Consider the following 18,893-nt stretch of genomic DNA (forward strand, 5'->3'; position numbering starts at 1 on the left):
AAATTTTAATGATCTTTAAACAGCTTTTGTGCCATTTGCATGCACAAAAATACTTGGCAACTATTTTTCTCAAGCAGAAGAGAAGAGAAAGATCAGCCGTTTTTGAAGCATGCAGCTCGCATTTATCGATATCCATTGATGATGCGAGTAAGTAGTCTCTCAGCAATTCAGACCCAGCTTTAATTTTGTTGAGAGTGTACCTGATAATTTTTAAAATTCTGTTGTGTTGCTTATCCATTTGGGTTACAAAGGCAAGGCAAGTAATGCATTGTTCTTGTTTTCATTTTTACAGGCAACTATGAAAGAGCAATGGAAGACTGTTTGAGACTTAGCAAAGGCCGTCTGACAAAAAGTGGGTCAGAGGCGGAGGAGAAAGGGGTGGGGTGCCGTGCTAAAAAGTGCACGGTACTCTTCTCCCCTGGCTCCTCCCCATCAAAAAAAAAACAAAAAGTTGCTGGAAAAGTGGCCTCCTCGTGCCTGAAGTCTAACTTAAAACTCAATTTTCCAAAGCCTCCTGCAACAGACAAAACAGATTTCCTGCAGAAGGAAACCAGGAAAGCTTTTACCTCAAGCAATACCAATGTCCAAGGATCCAACCAGACTCCTAAACAACCCAAAAAGTCAACCCCAACCTCAAAACCTCAGATGAATGTTAAGACATCCAAAACGGATAAGGAAAACAGAGAAGCTTTTCCAGAATTGGATTCCATTCCCATACGGGCTTCAAAACCTCAGATGAATTCACAGACACCGAAAACACATAAGGAAAGCAAAGAAGCTTCTCAAGAAGTAGTTTCCACTCCCTTACGGGCTATTGAAGCTCTCCTTGTGGATGTATCAAGTGAGTTCCATTAATTATAAAAGTGCTTTAAATATTAAAATTATGCATTTCCTGCTCTCTTCATAATTTGCAAGAGCATAAATAGCAACAATAACACTGCCGCAAATAATACCAAAATGAAATTTTTCCAGGATAAGTCACTTTTTCTATTTTGAAAAGAAAACTTAAAATTAAGAAAATTGGTGACGGCTAAGTAAAATGAAGGTCTTTTTTGGACCCTTCTGTATAAAACAGTGTAGCCAATTAATAAGGAAGTAATGCATGGTTTTACCCTCTTATTACCTGTCCTTTTCACTGTTGATTGGATTCATGAAATTATTTAACTTTACCTCTACTTCTCTGGTTTACACAGCCATGCAGTTTTGGAGGGCTTATTCTCATCTATTTGCAGCATTTCATCTGTATTGTTTCTCTCGTATGTGTTACAGGAGATGTCAAAAAACTGAAAGCAACCGTCTCGGTTATGCAAGCTGATTTAAAAAGCCTGATTGAAATTGAGAAACTACGAGGCGTTCCCAATGTCATCAATGCTAATGCCCTCGATGAATTTCCGTTCTCAAGTGTTGATAAACTGATAGAGTTTGACGACAAGCTTAAGGCAAACCCGCAGCTTTGTCAACAAGTTGTAAGTATTATGTCACTCAGTCTTTTACAGTACAACTCAAGCAAGGTTTCTTGCATTTCATTTTTCTGATGCGTCACTTATACCCTTTCAAACTCCATTAACCATTTTTCATCTGTAAATCGTACGCACTGAAAATGAAAAAACAACTTAACCAGGGGAAAAGGCTGCACATGAAAAACTGGGGCGCTTCAAAGTATCACAACATGCGTTTATGTGTGGTATGCATTTTCAACCAGAAAAAAAAAATATCAATTGCAACAGGGAAATCAAAAATGAAAAGAGAGCTGTTGACTGCTGTAATTGCGAAACCAAGACTAATTACCGGGCAAACAGAATATGTCCCACAGATTTGATCTTGCAGTCCTTATACTGTACATAGTAAATGAGCCATCATCAAATCATTCCTTGTTTTTTACTTCACTTTCGAAAGAAGAAAATCAATAATATCGTGTCTAGTGCGTACCAGCAAGTATCCATACTTGCACAAAATAAGAAGCAAGCTTTCAGGTCAAAGGGATAACGAAGGGCAAAGATATCAACCTTTCTGAATTACTTTGACCCTTTAGATTATGAACTGCTGGATACCTCCCCTGCAATGATGTTCCCTTTAATTGGAGTTGTGCTGCAATTTTGGAGCCCAGTATTGTGACTTATTTAAATAGAATAATATATATTCGTTTTTTTTTTTTTTTTTTGGCCCTATCAGAACATGTACCCTCGGTATGAAAATTTTTTAGGTTGGCAAAGCACAACTTCAGGCCAAAGTCCGTGATTACAACAGAATGGTTTCCGAAACTGTGTTCAATAGGATTTTCAAATTTTTCTTTGTTTCCTTTGCAGGTCCACGCTCTATACAAGAAGGTTGACAAAACATCATTAGCGAAAACAGCTCGCGATGTTATTAGAATTACTCTCACACCAAGTCTTTACAACTCATTCAACTTCAAAGGAAAAGGAGACAGAAACAAAAATGCATGGGCTGAGCTGAATATGTACAACCTAGTTCAGAAATGTGAGTGCTTTGTTGTTGCAAACTTTGAAAATTCTATTTTGGCATATACCTGTTTTGCTTTGCTGATTTATCTCTGCTCAAATACTTCAAAACAAAATGAAGAGCAATGCTCTAAAGTACTAGGTTCGATGAAAGAAATTCCCTTAAGTATTCCACTTTTGCCTTTAATTGGAAGTAATACAGGATAGTCCATCGTGAATGTGGAAATGTATCTTTGTATGAGTGTGTATGGATTTGTTTGTCTAATTTCCAGCCAAAACTCGGAGGATATGCAAATCTAGGCAATTATAGCTTGAATTTGGGAGCAGTTAATTTGGCTGTGTTCCTCTCAGTTCCTACTATTTTGTACACTATTCTTTGTAATGGATTGATCTTACTGAGGAGCATGAAGATGACCGACTCAGTCTGTACAGTTCATATGCAAACCAACCTGCCAATTTTTTTTTATTCTTTATTACCGAAGTCGACGGATTTTTAAAACTCTTTAGAGAAAGTAACAAAATTGCACGTTTCAATTTTTAAAAAAAATGTGTGATTCCCGTTTTAGGCTGTTCATAAATGACGTTAATTTTTTTGGGGAGAGGCGGTCTTGAAGAGGGTTACGCTATTCTCTTTACATTTTAACAGGATAAGGGCCTACGCAACCAAAGGTTTTCAAGGGGGGGGGGGGCAAACGTGCTGAAATAGTGCATCACGTAATGTGTGAACGCTCTCTGATTGCCATCATCTTAATGAATGTTAACTTCTGTTGAAAAAAATATGTGAATGAAACTCAAACTGTTTGCCACTGCTCTCCAAAAGGAGAAGAAACTCATGAAATAGTTGGCAACAGCCTTCTTTTTTGAATTTCATACTGATCATTTTCCATTGCAAAGTTATTTTCCTTTCAAGTATGGTATGACATTTAAAAGTCATGTGAATTTTTTTTCAGCTGTTGTAACCAAAAAATGGAGTGATTCGGACCAAGTAGTGACTCTCATGAACACAACCTGCAGTGACTTCCTTGTGCAAGAAGCAGGAAAATATTTAAAGAAGCAGAATTTGTAAGTATTTCATTGATTATCACACTGAAATTTAATGAGATAAATCTCAGATCCTCCATATTCATTGACAATTCTCATGCCTTGAAGTGGCATATTCTTATTTCCTCCTCTTCAGACTATGTTCCCTTTCTAGCTGTAGGTAATTTCTGTTAAAGTTTTTAAAATAACTCAAGTCTATTTGATTCACACAAACTTGACCCAATTGATGAAAAATTATTTTTTCCTCCTCAGTATGAGAATAAAAAAATATCATTAGCGTCGCAACATCAGTTACTGAAAATGAATAAAAATTAATCATGATTGTTTTGATTACCAGAAACGCCCTGGTATCTTTTTCATGAGTACAGCAAGATAACTTGCCCAGTTAATGTATGCATAATTAATGAAGGACTCCTAGCAGTAAATATTAAAACTCGGTAAATTAAATATCCCTAGAAAACAAAAGAGTTGTGAATAACAGTTCTAAATACTTGTGAACTCAGTTCTTTTAATGCCCATGCGTATTCAGTGAAATTTGTAGCTAATTGCAGCTAGGTAATTCCACAAGCTTTGGCAATATAAATTAATTTGATCAGTATTCAGAAGAGGTAATCCACTGCATAGGAAGAATAATCTATCCAGGTGCTATTTGGATAAATTTATTGTGCAAGTGTTGCCTCTCATCACTTTTCATTGAGAGTTATGATGACTCTTTAGCAGCCTCTATTGGTTATTGTGAAATAGTAAGGATGGGATAAAGTAGAGACATTTTCAATTGAAAGTTGATCAACCTAATAATCAGCTCTGAAGTGCTGTTTTATTAGTGCAGCACCAAAATATTATTAAATATATTCTTCTATCTCTTCTTCTCTCTTACTAATGGTTATTAAATATCTTCCTTATATTTATTAATTTAATATATTTAAGTGCTTTCTTTCATTTAACGCTATATTGAAAATATAGTGTTTTAGATCAAAACTAAATAATTTTAATTAAACTGTTTTATAATTTTAAAATTATTATAATAACTTCACTATTTATGCTTTTACGAAGTTAAGCCATTTAAACAAACCAAGACAGTCACCAATACAGTGTGCAACTGACCCATTACTGTCTACTTGTATGTACTATTTGGTCATTTTTTCTTCCACAGGCATAAGCAACTTCAAAGTGTCCGACTTCAACCCAAGAATGGTCAAGATGCTGTAAACGAAAGTGAAGTTGTTGAAACTGAAGATGATGATGAAGATGAAGATGAAGATGAAGATGAAGATGAAGATGTTCATACCACCGAAAATGAAGATGCTCCAAAAGATCTTGAAAATGCGTCGACTGAAGACCGAGATCTGTCGGGCGAGGATGGATATCGTTCGGAAAAAGAAGATGAAGGTGCTGCAAGTGAGTCTTTACTTCGCGATTGTAGAAAAGTCGTCGACGACTTATTTTCCGATATTGAAGAGACTCAATTTGGCCAGGCTTTGTTTACGGACTTTGATTAATTCATTTTGTACGCCTCATCGTTTTTTACCCCTTGTATTATTTTACTGCTATTGGCACTATTTTCCTTTACTTCAAGAGACTCAATTTAGCCAGGCTTTGTCTACGGACTTCAATTAATTCATTTTGTACGCCTCATCTTATTTTACCTTTCGTATTATTTTACTGCTATTGACACTATTTTCCTTTACTTCAAGAGACTCAATTTTGCCGGGCTTTGTCTATGGACTTCAATTAATTCATTTTGTAGGCCTCATCTTTTTTTACCCATCGTATTATTTTACTGCTATTGGCACTATTTTCCTTTACTTCATTGTCAGTTAGACTTTCCTCAGCTCTCTAGCCACATATTAGTTGTACTCTGGCGGATTGATTTTGTACAATTTACACAAAAACTAGCAGATACAGGCATTCGGTACTAAATTGGACATCCGTATTTTGCCTGGGAAAAGTTCCTTTATGCATTTACTTAATGAGTGCAGGGACTCATAATTGAAGAATTTTCCGCTCAATTCCTCTTCATTACAATTTTTGTCATACATTTGCTGATCTCCCAAAATTTTGAGAGTAGATTATAGTACGTAGAACATTCAAAGTACTACAGGCATCCAAAGCGAATTGGCAGAGTGCATTTACTAATCAATGGGGCATTTTCAGACCACTGTTGTATGAGCTCTAATCTCCTCTTCTTGTAAGAAGAAGTTCAACTATTAGCTTTTCATGTTGTTGCAGCTCAAGCATAAATGCTACCGTATTTGCATCAAGTGTTTTTGAATCAACGTTTATGTCTCATTATTTATTTAAAACAAGTATGAAGGAGGCAGGCAGCTGAGGTGATTTAAAATTTTAAAGTCAGCATCGTGTGATGTTGACTGTGCTACTATTTTTAAGTTTCTTTTTATTTTTTTGAGATTCTTCTCATCTTTATGTATTCCAAGCCTTTCCAATTGTATTTTTAATTTTGGTCAAAGGAGGATTATCGTCAAGAGCCTTTTCCGGCCCCACCTGGATTTTTCTAAATGTTTCATACTTTGAAAATGTGAAACATTTAGAAAAATCCAGGCGGTGCCGTCAAAGGCCCTAAATGATACTCCTCCTTTGTACCAAAATGTTGACCTGTGTTATTATTCTAAGCCTATGATACTGTACATTTATTTGTTCTTTGTATTCTTGCTCAAAAAAAAATAAACATTTTCTATGAGTATTAAACTGTTACCTTTTGTAAAGGCCACCTAGAGACCTTTTTTTACACACTCAATATGGTACCCCAGACCTTGGGGTATCTATACCATTTTATACCTATTTAATATGGTATTTAATACTACCCTATTTTATACCTATTTTATATGGTATTGTATACTATAAAAAAAGGACACTTTATAGGATTTTTTAATATGGTATTTTATACCTATTTTAAGCTATTTAATACCCTATTTGATAGGTATTTGAATAGGTATTTTTTACATATCTTGAAATGTATTATAAATCATATTTTGGCTACTAGGGTAAAACTTGAAGTAAATTCAGGATATTGCGCCACATTATGAATGATCTTTTTCTTCTTTTTCTTCTTTATTTCAGACGATGAGAAGAAAATTTTGAATGCGCTGTTCCTCCTGCCGCTTTTGTTACCTTCTCTAACAGTTCAGAAAAAATGGAAACCGTCACGCATTGAAGTTTCTGAAGCTTTCTACCTTTCTGTTGAAACAATTGAAGAGGCCCAGGAAAAATTAGCTGAAAGAACTAAACGGCTTCAAAAACATGGCTTGCCGGAGCTGCCAACACCGGTTGCGGTCGGGCATAAATACTATGTCGTTGTAGCTGATCATTTTTGGGAGTGCGATTCGGCGCTTAAAGCAATTGACAGTTGCTGCAAACTTCTCATGCTTCTCAAAGTTCTGCCTCAGGATTGTGGTTATCCTTTCTTATTCCTGAAATTCTTCCTTTACAAAATTGATGTAGAATCGCATGTGGGTTACCCGGCTCTATCTACATTGAAAAATGATCTTAGAATGTAATTTCACCTCCTAGAAACTTGTCCTCCTCTAGCAAAGTATTGCTAAATTACCCATACTTTTTCAATATGATTCCTTGCTGTGAATGTAATCGCTCATTCAACACGCTGACAGACTTACTGAAGCATTTCAAAGAGATAGGCCTAAAATCATCCATTGACCCGGTGACGTGCAAGTATAAGTTCTGTTGCCGCTCTTTTACCAACATACGACATTTCAAAAAACATTTTGAAGATGTTCATAATGAAGACCTCCTCCTAAATGACAAAAGAAGCTCAAGTGAGGCATGTTTACCTCTGTCTATAAATGGAATTTTGAATGTCAATGTAGACATTCTTGATGAAACTTCTGTTCAAGTAGAAAATCCTGCTTTAGTAAATAATGTTGCTCAGATGAACGATCTGTCCCTGTCTACATCCTTGGTAGAAGAATCTTCGATTCTCTGTAATGACTCTCAAGTTAGTGAAAATAATTTGTGTAATTATGAAAAAGACTGGGAAGAACAAGTACTGACGTTCTTTCGTACTTTGTACAGTTCTCCAGCAATCCCACTTTCTCACTCTCAATTAACAGTTGAAATGATCTCTCAGTTAGTTTCAAATATTAATAGTGTCTATAAGCAAAAAATAATGAGTTTAAGTCCTGAAATTGAAGCCGGAAATTTTACAGGCTTTGTTTATGGTATGAAGGAGACTTTTGATTTTGTCGAGAAAATTTTAAGTGACTATAAGACAATTCATCGCACTGAAAATGTATTTAAGAAAGGGGGACTTTACATACCTCCACGATTAATAAATCTAGGATTCGTCAAGAAACGAAAAAAATTCCAAAAAAAGTTTTGTGTTATGCAAGTGAAAGCAACCAGTTGTCATATCCCCCTAAGCCTTGTTTTACAGAAATTATTTGAGCAAAAAAATATCCTTCCCGGTATACTTGAGTACATGGAGTCTGTAAAGTCAGAAAATCGTTGCATGGTGAATGTCATCAAGGGTGAACGTTGGAAAAAGAATGGATGCCATTTAAGTGGTAGGGTAATGTTGCCTCTTTTTCTCTTCAACGATTGCATAGAAGTGGGAAATGCGTTAGGGGGGCATTCTGGAGTTCGGAAAGTGAATGCAACATATTGCACTATTCCAACCTTTTTACCAGAAGTCAAATCTTCTTTGAGTCACATCTTCGTAACGCTTTTAACTAAGTCTTCTAATTTGAAAAAATTTGGCAATAGTAAAATTTTCAAACCTGTCAAAGAAGACCTTGACAAGCTCTACACTGAAGGAATTATCACCAAATTACCGAATGGTAAAGTTATCAATGTTTATTTTCAGCTTATTACCTTGATTGGTGATAATTTAGGTCTTAATTGTATTGGAGGCTTCTCTCAAAATTTTTCCACAAGTAAACATTTCTGTCGTATTTGCAAAGCAAGTAAACATGAAGTTAAAGAGCTTGTAACAGAATCTGAACGTCTCTCCTTCGCACTGTTCAAAATTATCGGTGTGATCTGATGAAAAATAATTCTACCAACTCTGGTATTAAAGAAAGATGTACTCTTAATGATCTTCCTAACTTCCACATCATTCTTTCCTGTGCAGTCGATCCAATGCACGATATCTATGAGGGTGTTGCTCAGTACGATTTATGCTTCTTGATTAAACATTACATCTACACTAAAAAAAATTTTTTCCCTCACTGACTTTAATGATAAAGTTCAATGTTTTAATTATGGGTCTGCAGACATTGGCAATAGGCCCCCATCTCTTCCTGAACAGTTTCATAAAAAGAAGACTTTGAAGATGTCAGCAGCTGAGACTGCATGCCTCGTAAAGTATTTTGGTCTTATCATTGGAGATCTGATTCCTAGAAATGATGAGGTCTGGCAAATTTACATAGCTCTTCGAAAAATTATTGAGATCGCCATGAGCCCCTCGGTAGATAAGGAAGCATGTAGTCTGTTGTCTACTTATATTAGTGAGCATCATAACTTGTATATTAATTTGAAAGGACAGCCTTTAACAGCTAAATTTCACAATGTTGTCCATTATCCGCGGCTTATGTTTTTTTTTGGGCCATTGGCTCTACTTTCAACTGCTAGATTTGACAGCGAACACCGTGTGGCCAAAAGTGTATCCACCTCTGTCGCTTGTAGAAAAAATATATGTTGGACCATAGGTAGAAAAATTCAGTTGCAACTAAGTAGGTTCTTGACAGAAAATTCCTCCCGAACAGCTCTGCGTGTGGGTCCTAATGAAAAATCTACAAGAGTTGAGCGGTTTTTAGAAGAAATCGAAGGCCTTACTTTAACAACACACTATCCTCATATCCTCACAGATGAGCGCACTATCAGGACGACATGGGTGGAAGTAAAAGGCACTCGGTACTGTGTAAATGAAACGCTTTATGTTGCAGTGCATGAAGAAACAAGTTTTCCCATTTTTGGGCTGATTAGAAAAATTTTTGTTAGTCACTCAGGGAAAGTGTATTTTTTGTTGAGAAATTTCCGAACAATTACTTTCGAAGGGCATTACTATGCTTTTGAATTAGAGATTGTTAATTCTTATTCTGTGGTTGGTCAAGAACAGCTCCATGACTTTCACCCTCATCAATCGATTCCCAAGATAGGTGTAGATTTGTTTTACGTTTCTATCCTTCAGGATTCTTAATTTGTCTTTCTTGCGACTTTCCAAAAGAGAACTAACAAACTGTCTGTCATGATGAACTTTCTGTAAAATTTTCCTCATACCCAAGAACATCTGCAAAAAATTTCAATGGGTTACTTGGGTCAGTTTTCTAATGAAAAACTTAAATCTAATATAAGATTCTGGAATGGTGCGCAATGAAGGTATGCACATTTTGACTTAAACTATATCAACATATCCTCAAAGCCCTCTTACTTAACCAGTGAGATTTAATCGATTCTGTCAGCCATTTTAACTTAACTTTTTTATAACGCGTTCGAAATTTGTACTTAAAGGTTTTCAACTTTTATCAAATATGAGAAGAAAAATTGAATTAAAAGAAGAGGAAGAAAGACACCCGCAATGTTGAGCACTACTACGACTAGAGGTTGACATTTTTCTGTTGCCTGCTTTTGGGTCCTGTTTTAATTATTTTAAATTAGAAATCTACTTTGACAGTAGCTAGGTTACGTAAAGGGAGCCAGAAATATGTGTGACTGATATAAGGAACTCCCCCGAAATTCAAGATCATACTTTGTGAACAATATGATTATGAAAACCATCACCTTCTTGATTTTTCCCTTTGTTTTCTGTTCCTTTCCTTGCATATTTCCCCCTACTATTTTTAAGGATTTGGTATTCTATTGTTATACACATTATTGAATTGAGTCTTTGTACTCATTGTTTTTTTTCTACCTCTTAATTTTTCTAAGTATGTGATACTTTATGGTTGATGTTGTTATGTACTCATTGTTTTTTTTTCTACCTTTTGATTTTTCTAAGTATGTGATACTTAATGGTTGATGTTGACACCTTATTTTCTGAATTATAGGTGATATGACTTTAGGTGCATTCAGAAGTTACTTTAAATTTTATTCTTTTGACTCATTTTATTAGACTTGTACGGTGCATGCCAAATAGAGCCATTTAGAATCCATTCGCCATCCTAGATTATTGTACATTTCATTCTTTGAGCTTCATTTATTTTCTGAAACTTACCTCTAGTATTACTCTACTCTAATTTAAAATTCAATATTCTTACTTTTTTTTCCCACCTATTAATTTTTAGGTAGTTCAAATATTAAAGTCTAGAGTGTTCTTCTCATTCATAAGAACCTTTTTCGAAGAGAAAATTACTGTTCAGAAAATTTGATACTATTGATTTAACTTTCAGGCTGTTGCCTAGTGGGAGTTCAACAATTGCTATTTTTCCCTCATACTTGCTCTCTTTGATTTTCTCTAATTCTCTGTTTATATTTATTTTCTTTATTTTATACCTGTTTCATTTTCATTTTTGTTTTATTACTTTTGGCTCATTATGGCTCACTCGTATGGTTCATGCAAAGAAGAGTAGCTTTTTCTCTAGTATGCATATTCCATTATTCGAGCCATTCATTTATTCTCTGAAATTTACCTCTAATATTACTCAACCATTATCTAGTGTTCAGCATTATTACTCTGCTTACCCACGTATTAATTTTCAGTTAGTTAATTATTGAGCTTTGTTGCTCAACTCATATACAAGAACGTTTTTCCTTAGGAGTATTTTTGTTCTGAAAATGTGTTTGTTGATTAAACTTGTGGGCTGTTGCCTAGTGAGAGTTTAACAATTGCTATTTTTCCTCGTGCTTTTCCTCATTGATTCTCACGATTTCTTATATTTTCGTTTTTATTTTATTTTATTCAAGTATATTGTTCCATACATTCTACTTTATGTTTCCTTTGTTTTTTCTTATAAAAACTATATATTTCATTTAAATGGTTTTTATTTTATATATTTTACTTCCATTACTCCTTTAACTCCCTAATCACCAATATTTTGTACATTGCGAATGACGTATGTAAACTTGATATTTATGATAAAAGCAGTCTCATCTGTTGCAGGAGACATACAATGTATTTACATCTCTTATAGATGCTATATTCTAGTGGGTCATAGGTATCTATTATTTGATATGTATCAATAAATTGTTTCTTATTAAAGGTGTTGGGAGATGTTATATGTTTGGATCGAACGCGATACAACGCATGGTATCAAATTAGATCCAAACATTCCCTCCGAATGCTTACAATAAATTGATGTCCTATTGACATTCGATTTCACAGTATATAGCGTCTATTAGTGATGTAGGCACACAGTATGTCTACTCCTGTAACAAATGAGATTGCTTTAAAACCATATCATTAAATATGAAGTTTACAGTTAACGTGCTAATTCATTAATATTAGGATGCTGATCTAGGAAACACTTAAATGCAATCTTAGCAGACTTGGAGTCAGATTAATCAATTTTTTAATGTTATCTGAGCAAGTTAAAATGCTAACCTAACAGACAGAGAGATGCACCCTTAACAATCAATTTGCTGTACAAGCATATAGGGAATGTTAACTTTACAGCATGGTTTCCTGTTTCAACAGATTCAATGACATGAACTTGACAGCGTTGGTTGCTGTTTCAACAAATACAAAGACGTTATCTTGATAGTATGGTTTGCTGTTTCGGCAGGTATGAGTCACTGAGATTGGCAGCGTGAGTAGTTGCTTGAACAGACGTAAGGATGTAAATTTAACGTCGGGGTTTGCTCCTTCAGTAGACAAGAAGATGTAAACTTAACACCCTGCCCGGCTGTTAATTTAGGTCTTAGGGTTGTCGCGCGGATTTTCAACATCCTAAATCTGTAAAGTCAACATCCTTGTTGTTGACCTTGCATTTTTTTTTCAGTGTAATTTCTCGCCCCATCTGGCAACACTGTAAAATGCGATGTTGCAAAATTTCACCAATAATTAAATCATTTATTTATGTCCACCGTGCGGCAACGCTGCTGCGCCATCTTGAAAAATACACCATTGCATAAACCGCATATTGAAGGGGCTATATTACATCATTGCATAACCCGCATATTGAAGGGGCAACATGCAATACTTTCTTCCTTACATCGTTGCCATATTGAACAATAATTACCATACAACGCTGTATTTTAATTCGTATTTTTCTGCACCATCGTGCAACGCTGTTGGATTTTTTACCTGGCAAAGTCGCCATACTCTCCCTACTTTCAAAATATGGCGATTTTTCCGTTGAAAAATGCTACTTGGGGTTTGGGTACGTTGTTTGGGTTGTGGGGTGCTATTTATTTGAATTTCTTCGTTTGTAGCTCTGCTAAGAGGATTGCTCTTACAATTGTTCCTGGTTGTTGACAAATAAATACAAAACCCTTGCTAGGATAAATTAAATTAATTTTTGTACTCATGCAATTTTTTACGCTTTTTAAGTGTGATAACATCATGATGACACAAGTAACATGTTCGGTAAAGTCAATAGTACAAGATAACCTATCACGGATAAAACTCCATTCACCAATGCTAATACATCTCGATAATAATGTGCGCATTCTGACATCTGCATCTGCATCTTATCACATTTCCTGCAAAGAAAAAAGCAAAACAGAATTACTTTAAATTCATTGAAATAGTATGATGACGTTAACGGGCGTGCTACATCATATAGACGAGCCAGCAGAAACCTCCTGGAAGTTTTTTTAAGCTTCATTCTTCATAATTTAAGTTCAGCTTTAAAGTCATTCGGGCACAGTAATAGAAAGAATACATGGGTATGGAGTTTGAGTAATTGATGGTAAAAAGCTTTCATGCAGAGGTTTAAAATACATGCAATCTCAGTGGTGACAGCGACATCGATAGGAAAACCTATAGTGACCACATTGCTCGGCATGTAACGTCGCAGACTTCCTACCATGCGTAAATTACTTTTGGTACCTAATTGAACCAAGTAGGATAATAGGTAGAAAAAACTTCTCTGGTCGCTACGGAGCGAACCAACAGAGGGCGCTCGCGCCTTTTAAAGCACACTTTGCGGGGCCCCGTAAGTTAATCTCAACAGAGCGGGCTCAAGCTCATGTATGGACTATCACTTGTCTATAGTCATAATTATCATGGACATCGACCCAAAGGACAGTATATCGAAGTATGACCAAAAATGAAAAACTGGGGACATAAAATGCTTACAGTGATGATAATGAACGTAATTTTTAGGAACTTTCCATGATACCTCTTCTCCATAGTTAAAGCCTGTAGTGAAAGTTTAAAGAGTAAGATAAATGTGGCCTGATACTCTTCAAAAAACAAAGTGAGAACGGCAATTTCATTTAACTTGGTTATCAAACGACGTGGTTTCCAAGTTAAGCCATCGATAAACATGATGCGAAATACCTAACCTCATATAACCAGATTCCATTTTAATCCCTTAATTGAACTCCTTCGTAAATAGGCCCATTTTAAAGGGTGACTTGTTTATAATTTTTGTTTACCTAGACACATGCTGATTACCTACTATCTGAAGGTTGTTGAGCTTGTTACAAAAATGCTATTTAGGACCTTTCCTATATGTACGAGCATTTGAATAAATTGTGTGTCTGACCAACGAGCGCAGGCAAAACAGTCATTATTGAGCACACCATTATTGAATAACCAGAGATTACAATAAATGAACTAATCATTAGAACCTATCAATGATTCACAAGACTATGTGTGATATATCTTGAGGATTTTGGGAGAACACATTAGGTAGGAACTTTGTTAAAGAAGGAAAGTGTTCCCGAATTCTATGTAAAAATTAGCCTCTATCACGTTATGTTTGGCGTTCTATCAGCTCATACAGCGGGCTGCGCATTGGTGTGGGAAAAGGGAAGTGGCAGGGCAGCCTGGCCCCCTCTAGAATTGTAATTGGTATCATCTGCACCCCCTACCCCCAGAAATTTTGTACGGTGGGAAAGGACCTTCTTCGAGGATGATTATCTCTCTTAATGTTGAGTCCTAAATGAAGGCAAAAGGTTCATGCCCGTAGTATTTTCTTCAATTTTCATCATAGAAGCTTCAAAATGCGTCCAAATATGGTAAAAATTTCAAAAATTTTCCAGATGTATTCAATTCAACAATTCGAAAGTATTTCTTGCTGAAAGTAAACAAATTTTTGCTGAACGCAAACAAGTAAAGTATTGCTGAAGTAACAACGTAATTTTTTTGCAGAAATTGATGGAAAATCTGCGTCACGGAAGTCTCAAAATGCGTTCACAAAGATTTAAAATCTCCAAAATTTCCCGGAGGATGCCACTTAGACCCTACTCTAAACTAGGGGGTGTTCCATAGCTCCCAGACTTCCCGGTGGCCCGCCCCCCTCCCTTTAGCAAAATGACCTAGGTGCGCCTATGGGGTTCCGATAGGCTCATATGGAAAGGGGGAAAACAAAGGCTGGAAGGAGGAAATACGGGAAATTAGAATGAAGCTCTGACATCTTATACTTACAGGAACTCAATTATTACAATCGCCAAACCATTCAAGAGTTTATCTGCAAAAGTAACCAGACTATAAACGAAAGCTCCTCTCTCCGTATTTGGCCCAACCAAATTCGCTGTAATGCACAAACTCACAACTGTTGTTATTGCACTTCCGACTCCTGGAAAAATACATTACACTTACACAGAAGAGCATAAAATTGCAAAAAAATTACTGGGACAAGAAGTAACAAATTTTTCAAAATTTAAAGCATACGCAGTAACTTTCCATTAAGTTAGGTACGATGACTCTATTGTGACAGTTGCAGTTAATTTCCATTATCCCCGGTTAACATTTTTGTTGAGGCTTTAATTAATGAAATACGTCATTGATGTACCATTTTGTTCAGTGGAACCCATGTAGCACGCAAAGTTGAGAGTTTACTGATGGTAAATTAACGGTTACCAACTGGTCCCAAACTGAATACAAAAAGCACCTTGTTTTGAACGCAAAAACCAGAGTTTTTAAAAATCTAATGGGATTTTAAAACTTATCATTAATAAAAGGATTTTAGAAATTCCTAAAAAAAATTTATGAAAGTCATTATAATGAAATTAGAGAATAGAAAAAGAAAAAAAGGGAGACGAGTTATTAAAATTTACAGAATTTTTTGTACATACAGGGTGTCTTAGGAAAAAGGAGCCACCTTGAATATCTGCCGAACGCGTCGGAATTTCGAAAAACGGTAAAAGACGTGTTCGTTTAAATCGAGGGAGACACCTTTTGGCGTATTTGACATTTTCCCAAACCGCGGGAGGGGCGCAGGGCGGGGGTGCCCCACCCGTAAGTCAAACTTCTCAAATGGCACCCCTACTTTTTTATTTTAGAAATCAATTCTAAGCAAAAAAAACAAGCCACCCTGTCCAAACTGAATGTAAATCGGACAATTTTTCAGTGATTGAAACATTTTTTTCATGCTCTTTTCAAAAAGTTCCCGCGCCCAATAGAATTGCTGTATCAAACCGAACTCTCCGCCAAAAAAATTCTTTAACATTGCACTTTCGATAAAAAAAAAATCAAAAAAATCTGCTGCACTCGAAATCTGGAGCACGCGGAGCCCTTCTTTGTGACATTAAAATCCGTTTTACCGAACATTTCCGAGGGGCGCTCATCGGGAGGGAGTAGTAAGTTTTAGACAAGAATTATTATTCTTTTTCTGAAGCATAAGAGACCGTGTCCATAAAGAAGCAGTAAAGTAGAAATACAAATGGTTTAGCTTTTTTTTCTTGGGGGGGGGGGGGGGGGGGTCAATGACTTAAGCCGGACCCTGATACTTCTGAGGATACTATTTTTCCGCGGTACGTTGTTTTTCTACTTAACTGCTTCTTCATGGACACGGTTTCTTATGCTTCAGAAAAAAGAATAATAATTCTTAGGGGGAGTAGTAAGTTTTAGACAAGAATTATTATTCTTTTTTCTGAAGCATAAGAAACCGTGTCCATGAAGAAGCAGTTAAGTAGAAAAACAACGTACCGCGGAAAAATAGTATCCTCAGAAGTATCAGGGTCCGGCTTAAGTCATTGACCCCCCCCCCCCCCCAAGAAAAAAAAGCTAAACCATTTGTTTTTCTACTTTACTGCTTCTTTATGGACACGGTCTCTTATGCTTCAGAAAAAGAATAATAATTCTTGTCTAAAACTTACTACTCCCTCCCGATGAGCGCCCCTCGGAAATGTTCGGTAAAACGGATTTTAATGTCACAAAGAAGGGCTCCGCGTGCTCCAGATTTCGAGTGCAGCAGATTTTTTTGATTTTTTTTTATCGAAAGTGCAATGTTAAAGAATTTTTTTGGCGGAGAGTTCGGTTTGATACAGCAATTCTATTGGGCGCGGGAACTTTTTGAAAAGAGCATGAAAAAAATGTTTCAATCACTGAAAAATTGTCCGATTTACATTCAGTTTGGACAGGGTGGCTTTTTTTGCGTAGGATTGATTTCTGAAATAAAAAAGTAGGGGTGCCATTTGAAAAGGTCGACTTACGGGTGGGGCACCCCCCGTCCCGCGCCCCTCCCGCTGTTTGCGAAAATATCAAATACGCCAAAAGGTGTCCCCCTCGATATATACGAACACGTATTTTACCGTTTTTCGAAATTCCGACGCGTTCGGCAGATATTCAAGGTGGCTCCTTTTTCGTAAGACACTCTGTATACAGGGTGATCCAAAAGTCCCTTCCACCCCCTCTAACTTTTTACCTAATTGAGATAAAAATTTGAAACTTGGGGGATATTCCTAGGTCAAAGAGAGCTACTTTTTGGCCCTCCTCAAATTTTCAGGGGGCGCCCCTTGGGGGGGGGGGGCAACGGCCCCCAACTTTTAATTTTCTAATGGGAAGACCCCTTTTGTGATAGCTCGTTCGAAAGAGCATAAAAAAATAAAACTTTTCGCGCAAACCCGAAGTCAATATCTCAAACCGTTTAAAAATGGTGGTTGGTTAAAGTTCAAAATGGCCGAAAATTCACACCGGTTATTTGTCGATGGATTTGCGCGAAAATCGGTACAAAGGGGTATTTTGACACGAGAAAAACGAATTTGACGTTAGATTTTCAAAAAAACAGAAATTTCAAAAATGGCCGCCAGTTGAAGTTCAAACTGACCAAAAATTGATTTCTTTACAAATCTAAGTTCAAATTTGTTTATCTTATGCCAAAATACTCTCAAATTCCAAGTTTTAGGAAAATCCATCAGGAAAAAACCGAGGCGAAAATTTTCGTCCATTTTAAACCTTAACCGGCGGCCATTTTGGAAATGTTGGTTTTTTTGAAAATCTAACGTCAAATTCGTTTTTCTCGTGTCAACTTACCCCTACGCACCGATTTTTGCGCAAATCCATCGACAAATAACCGATGTGAATTTTCGGCCATTTTGAACTTTAACCGGCCGCCATTTTTAAACGGTTTGAGATATTGACTTCGGGTTTGCGCGAAAAGTTTTTTTATGTTCTTTCGAACGAGCTATCACAAAGGGGGTCTTCCCATTTGAAAATTAAAAGTTGGGGGCCGTTGCCCCCCCCCCCCCCCCAAGGGGGGACCCCTGAAAATTTGAGGGGGGCCAAAAAGTAGCTCCCTTTGACCTAGGAATATCCCCCAAGTTTCAAATCTTTACCTCAATTAGGTAAAACGTTAGAGGGGGTGGAAGGGACTTTTGGATCACCCTGTACGTGAGCAACAAAGGTAGTTTTGAAAGTAGGTATTCAATTTTTAAAATATCTATGACAAATTTTATTTCCTGCCCTTATCTAGTTTTTCCAAGTCCAAAAAATCTTCAGCCATTCGCTGTCAAGCACATTCAACGATGAAAATGGTCAGTTGTACAGCGCAAATTCACCCTGCGGTATCTGTCAAGTTGGTAGCATGTATACCTAGGGAGATTTGCCCTAGTAGGCCGTGAAGCCTGGTTAGGCACTTGTAAGCTTATCAATAAAATGTGATATTCTTCTTAGACCAGTGTCTCGCTTTTCACCTTTCCCTTCAAAGGCATCTCTTGCGATATTATACACCCCTCTCAAATAGAAGCTCCGTTGGCTCGGTACGTAGTGCATTCGATTCGTGTTAGGCAGGTCTGAGGTTCAAACACCGAAAGGTAGACAATAATTTGAAAGTTCATCCCAAGAAGAAATAAATGACGACAGTTCCCAATATGTGAAAAGTGTATTTACTTATTTCATCACGACATACCTACCGCAATTTAATGAATTTTAGAAAGCATGCACGAGTTTTTTTACGTATAAGTTTGTACATAAAGAAACTGGATCTTCTTCAGGAAAAAAACTCAATCTTTTTTCGTGAAAAACTCGAACTCCTTACGAATTATTATTGTAAAGAAGACCACTTACCCACCACCTGCATTTTCCTTGCGTCC

General features: G+C 36.5%; 2 protein-coding genes across 4 annotated transcripts in view; one reads left to right on the plus strand and one right to left on the minus strand.

Annotated features, from left to right (window-relative positions):
- Positions 1-332: 332 nt before the first annotated feature.
- Positions 333-6,896, plus strand: LOC109031087 (uncharacterized; the record flags this gene model as incomplete). Its single annotated transcript, XM_072297345.1, is given in 5 exon segments — positions 333-841; positions 1,270-1,466; positions 2,307-2,478; positions 3,410-3,521; positions 4,654-6,896. Coding segments are annotated over 5 exon segments (1,336 nt in total), but the record flags the coding sequence as incomplete, so codon positions are not given.
- A 6,011-nt stretch (positions 6,897-12,907) lies between these two features.
- LOC109037968 (major facilitator superfamily domain-containing protein 12) overlaps positions 12,908-18,893 on the minus strand; it is a 97,304-nt gene continuing 91,318 nt past the window's right edge. For all 3 annotated transcript variants that reach the window (XM_019052861.2, XM_019052860.2, XM_019052858.2), the window contains 2 exons: positions 15,007-15,157; positions 12,908-13,112 (listed from right to left, as the gene is read on the minus strand). In XM_019052861.2, coding sequence (XP_018908406.2) covers positions 12,971-13,112; positions 15,007-15,157 — 293 coding nt within the window. In that variant the 3' untranslated portion in view covers positions 12,908-12,970. The remainder of the gene's footprint in view (positions 13,113-15,006; positions 15,158-18,893) is intronic.

The sequence above is a fragment of the Bemisia tabaci genome, chromosome 1, assembly GCF_918797505.1.
Source record: "Bemisia tabaci chromosome 1, PGI_BMITA_v3".
In the NCBI taxonomy this organism is placed as follows: domain Eukaryota; kingdom Metazoa; phylum Arthropoda; class Insecta; order Hemiptera; family Aleyrodidae; genus Bemisia; species Bemisia tabaci.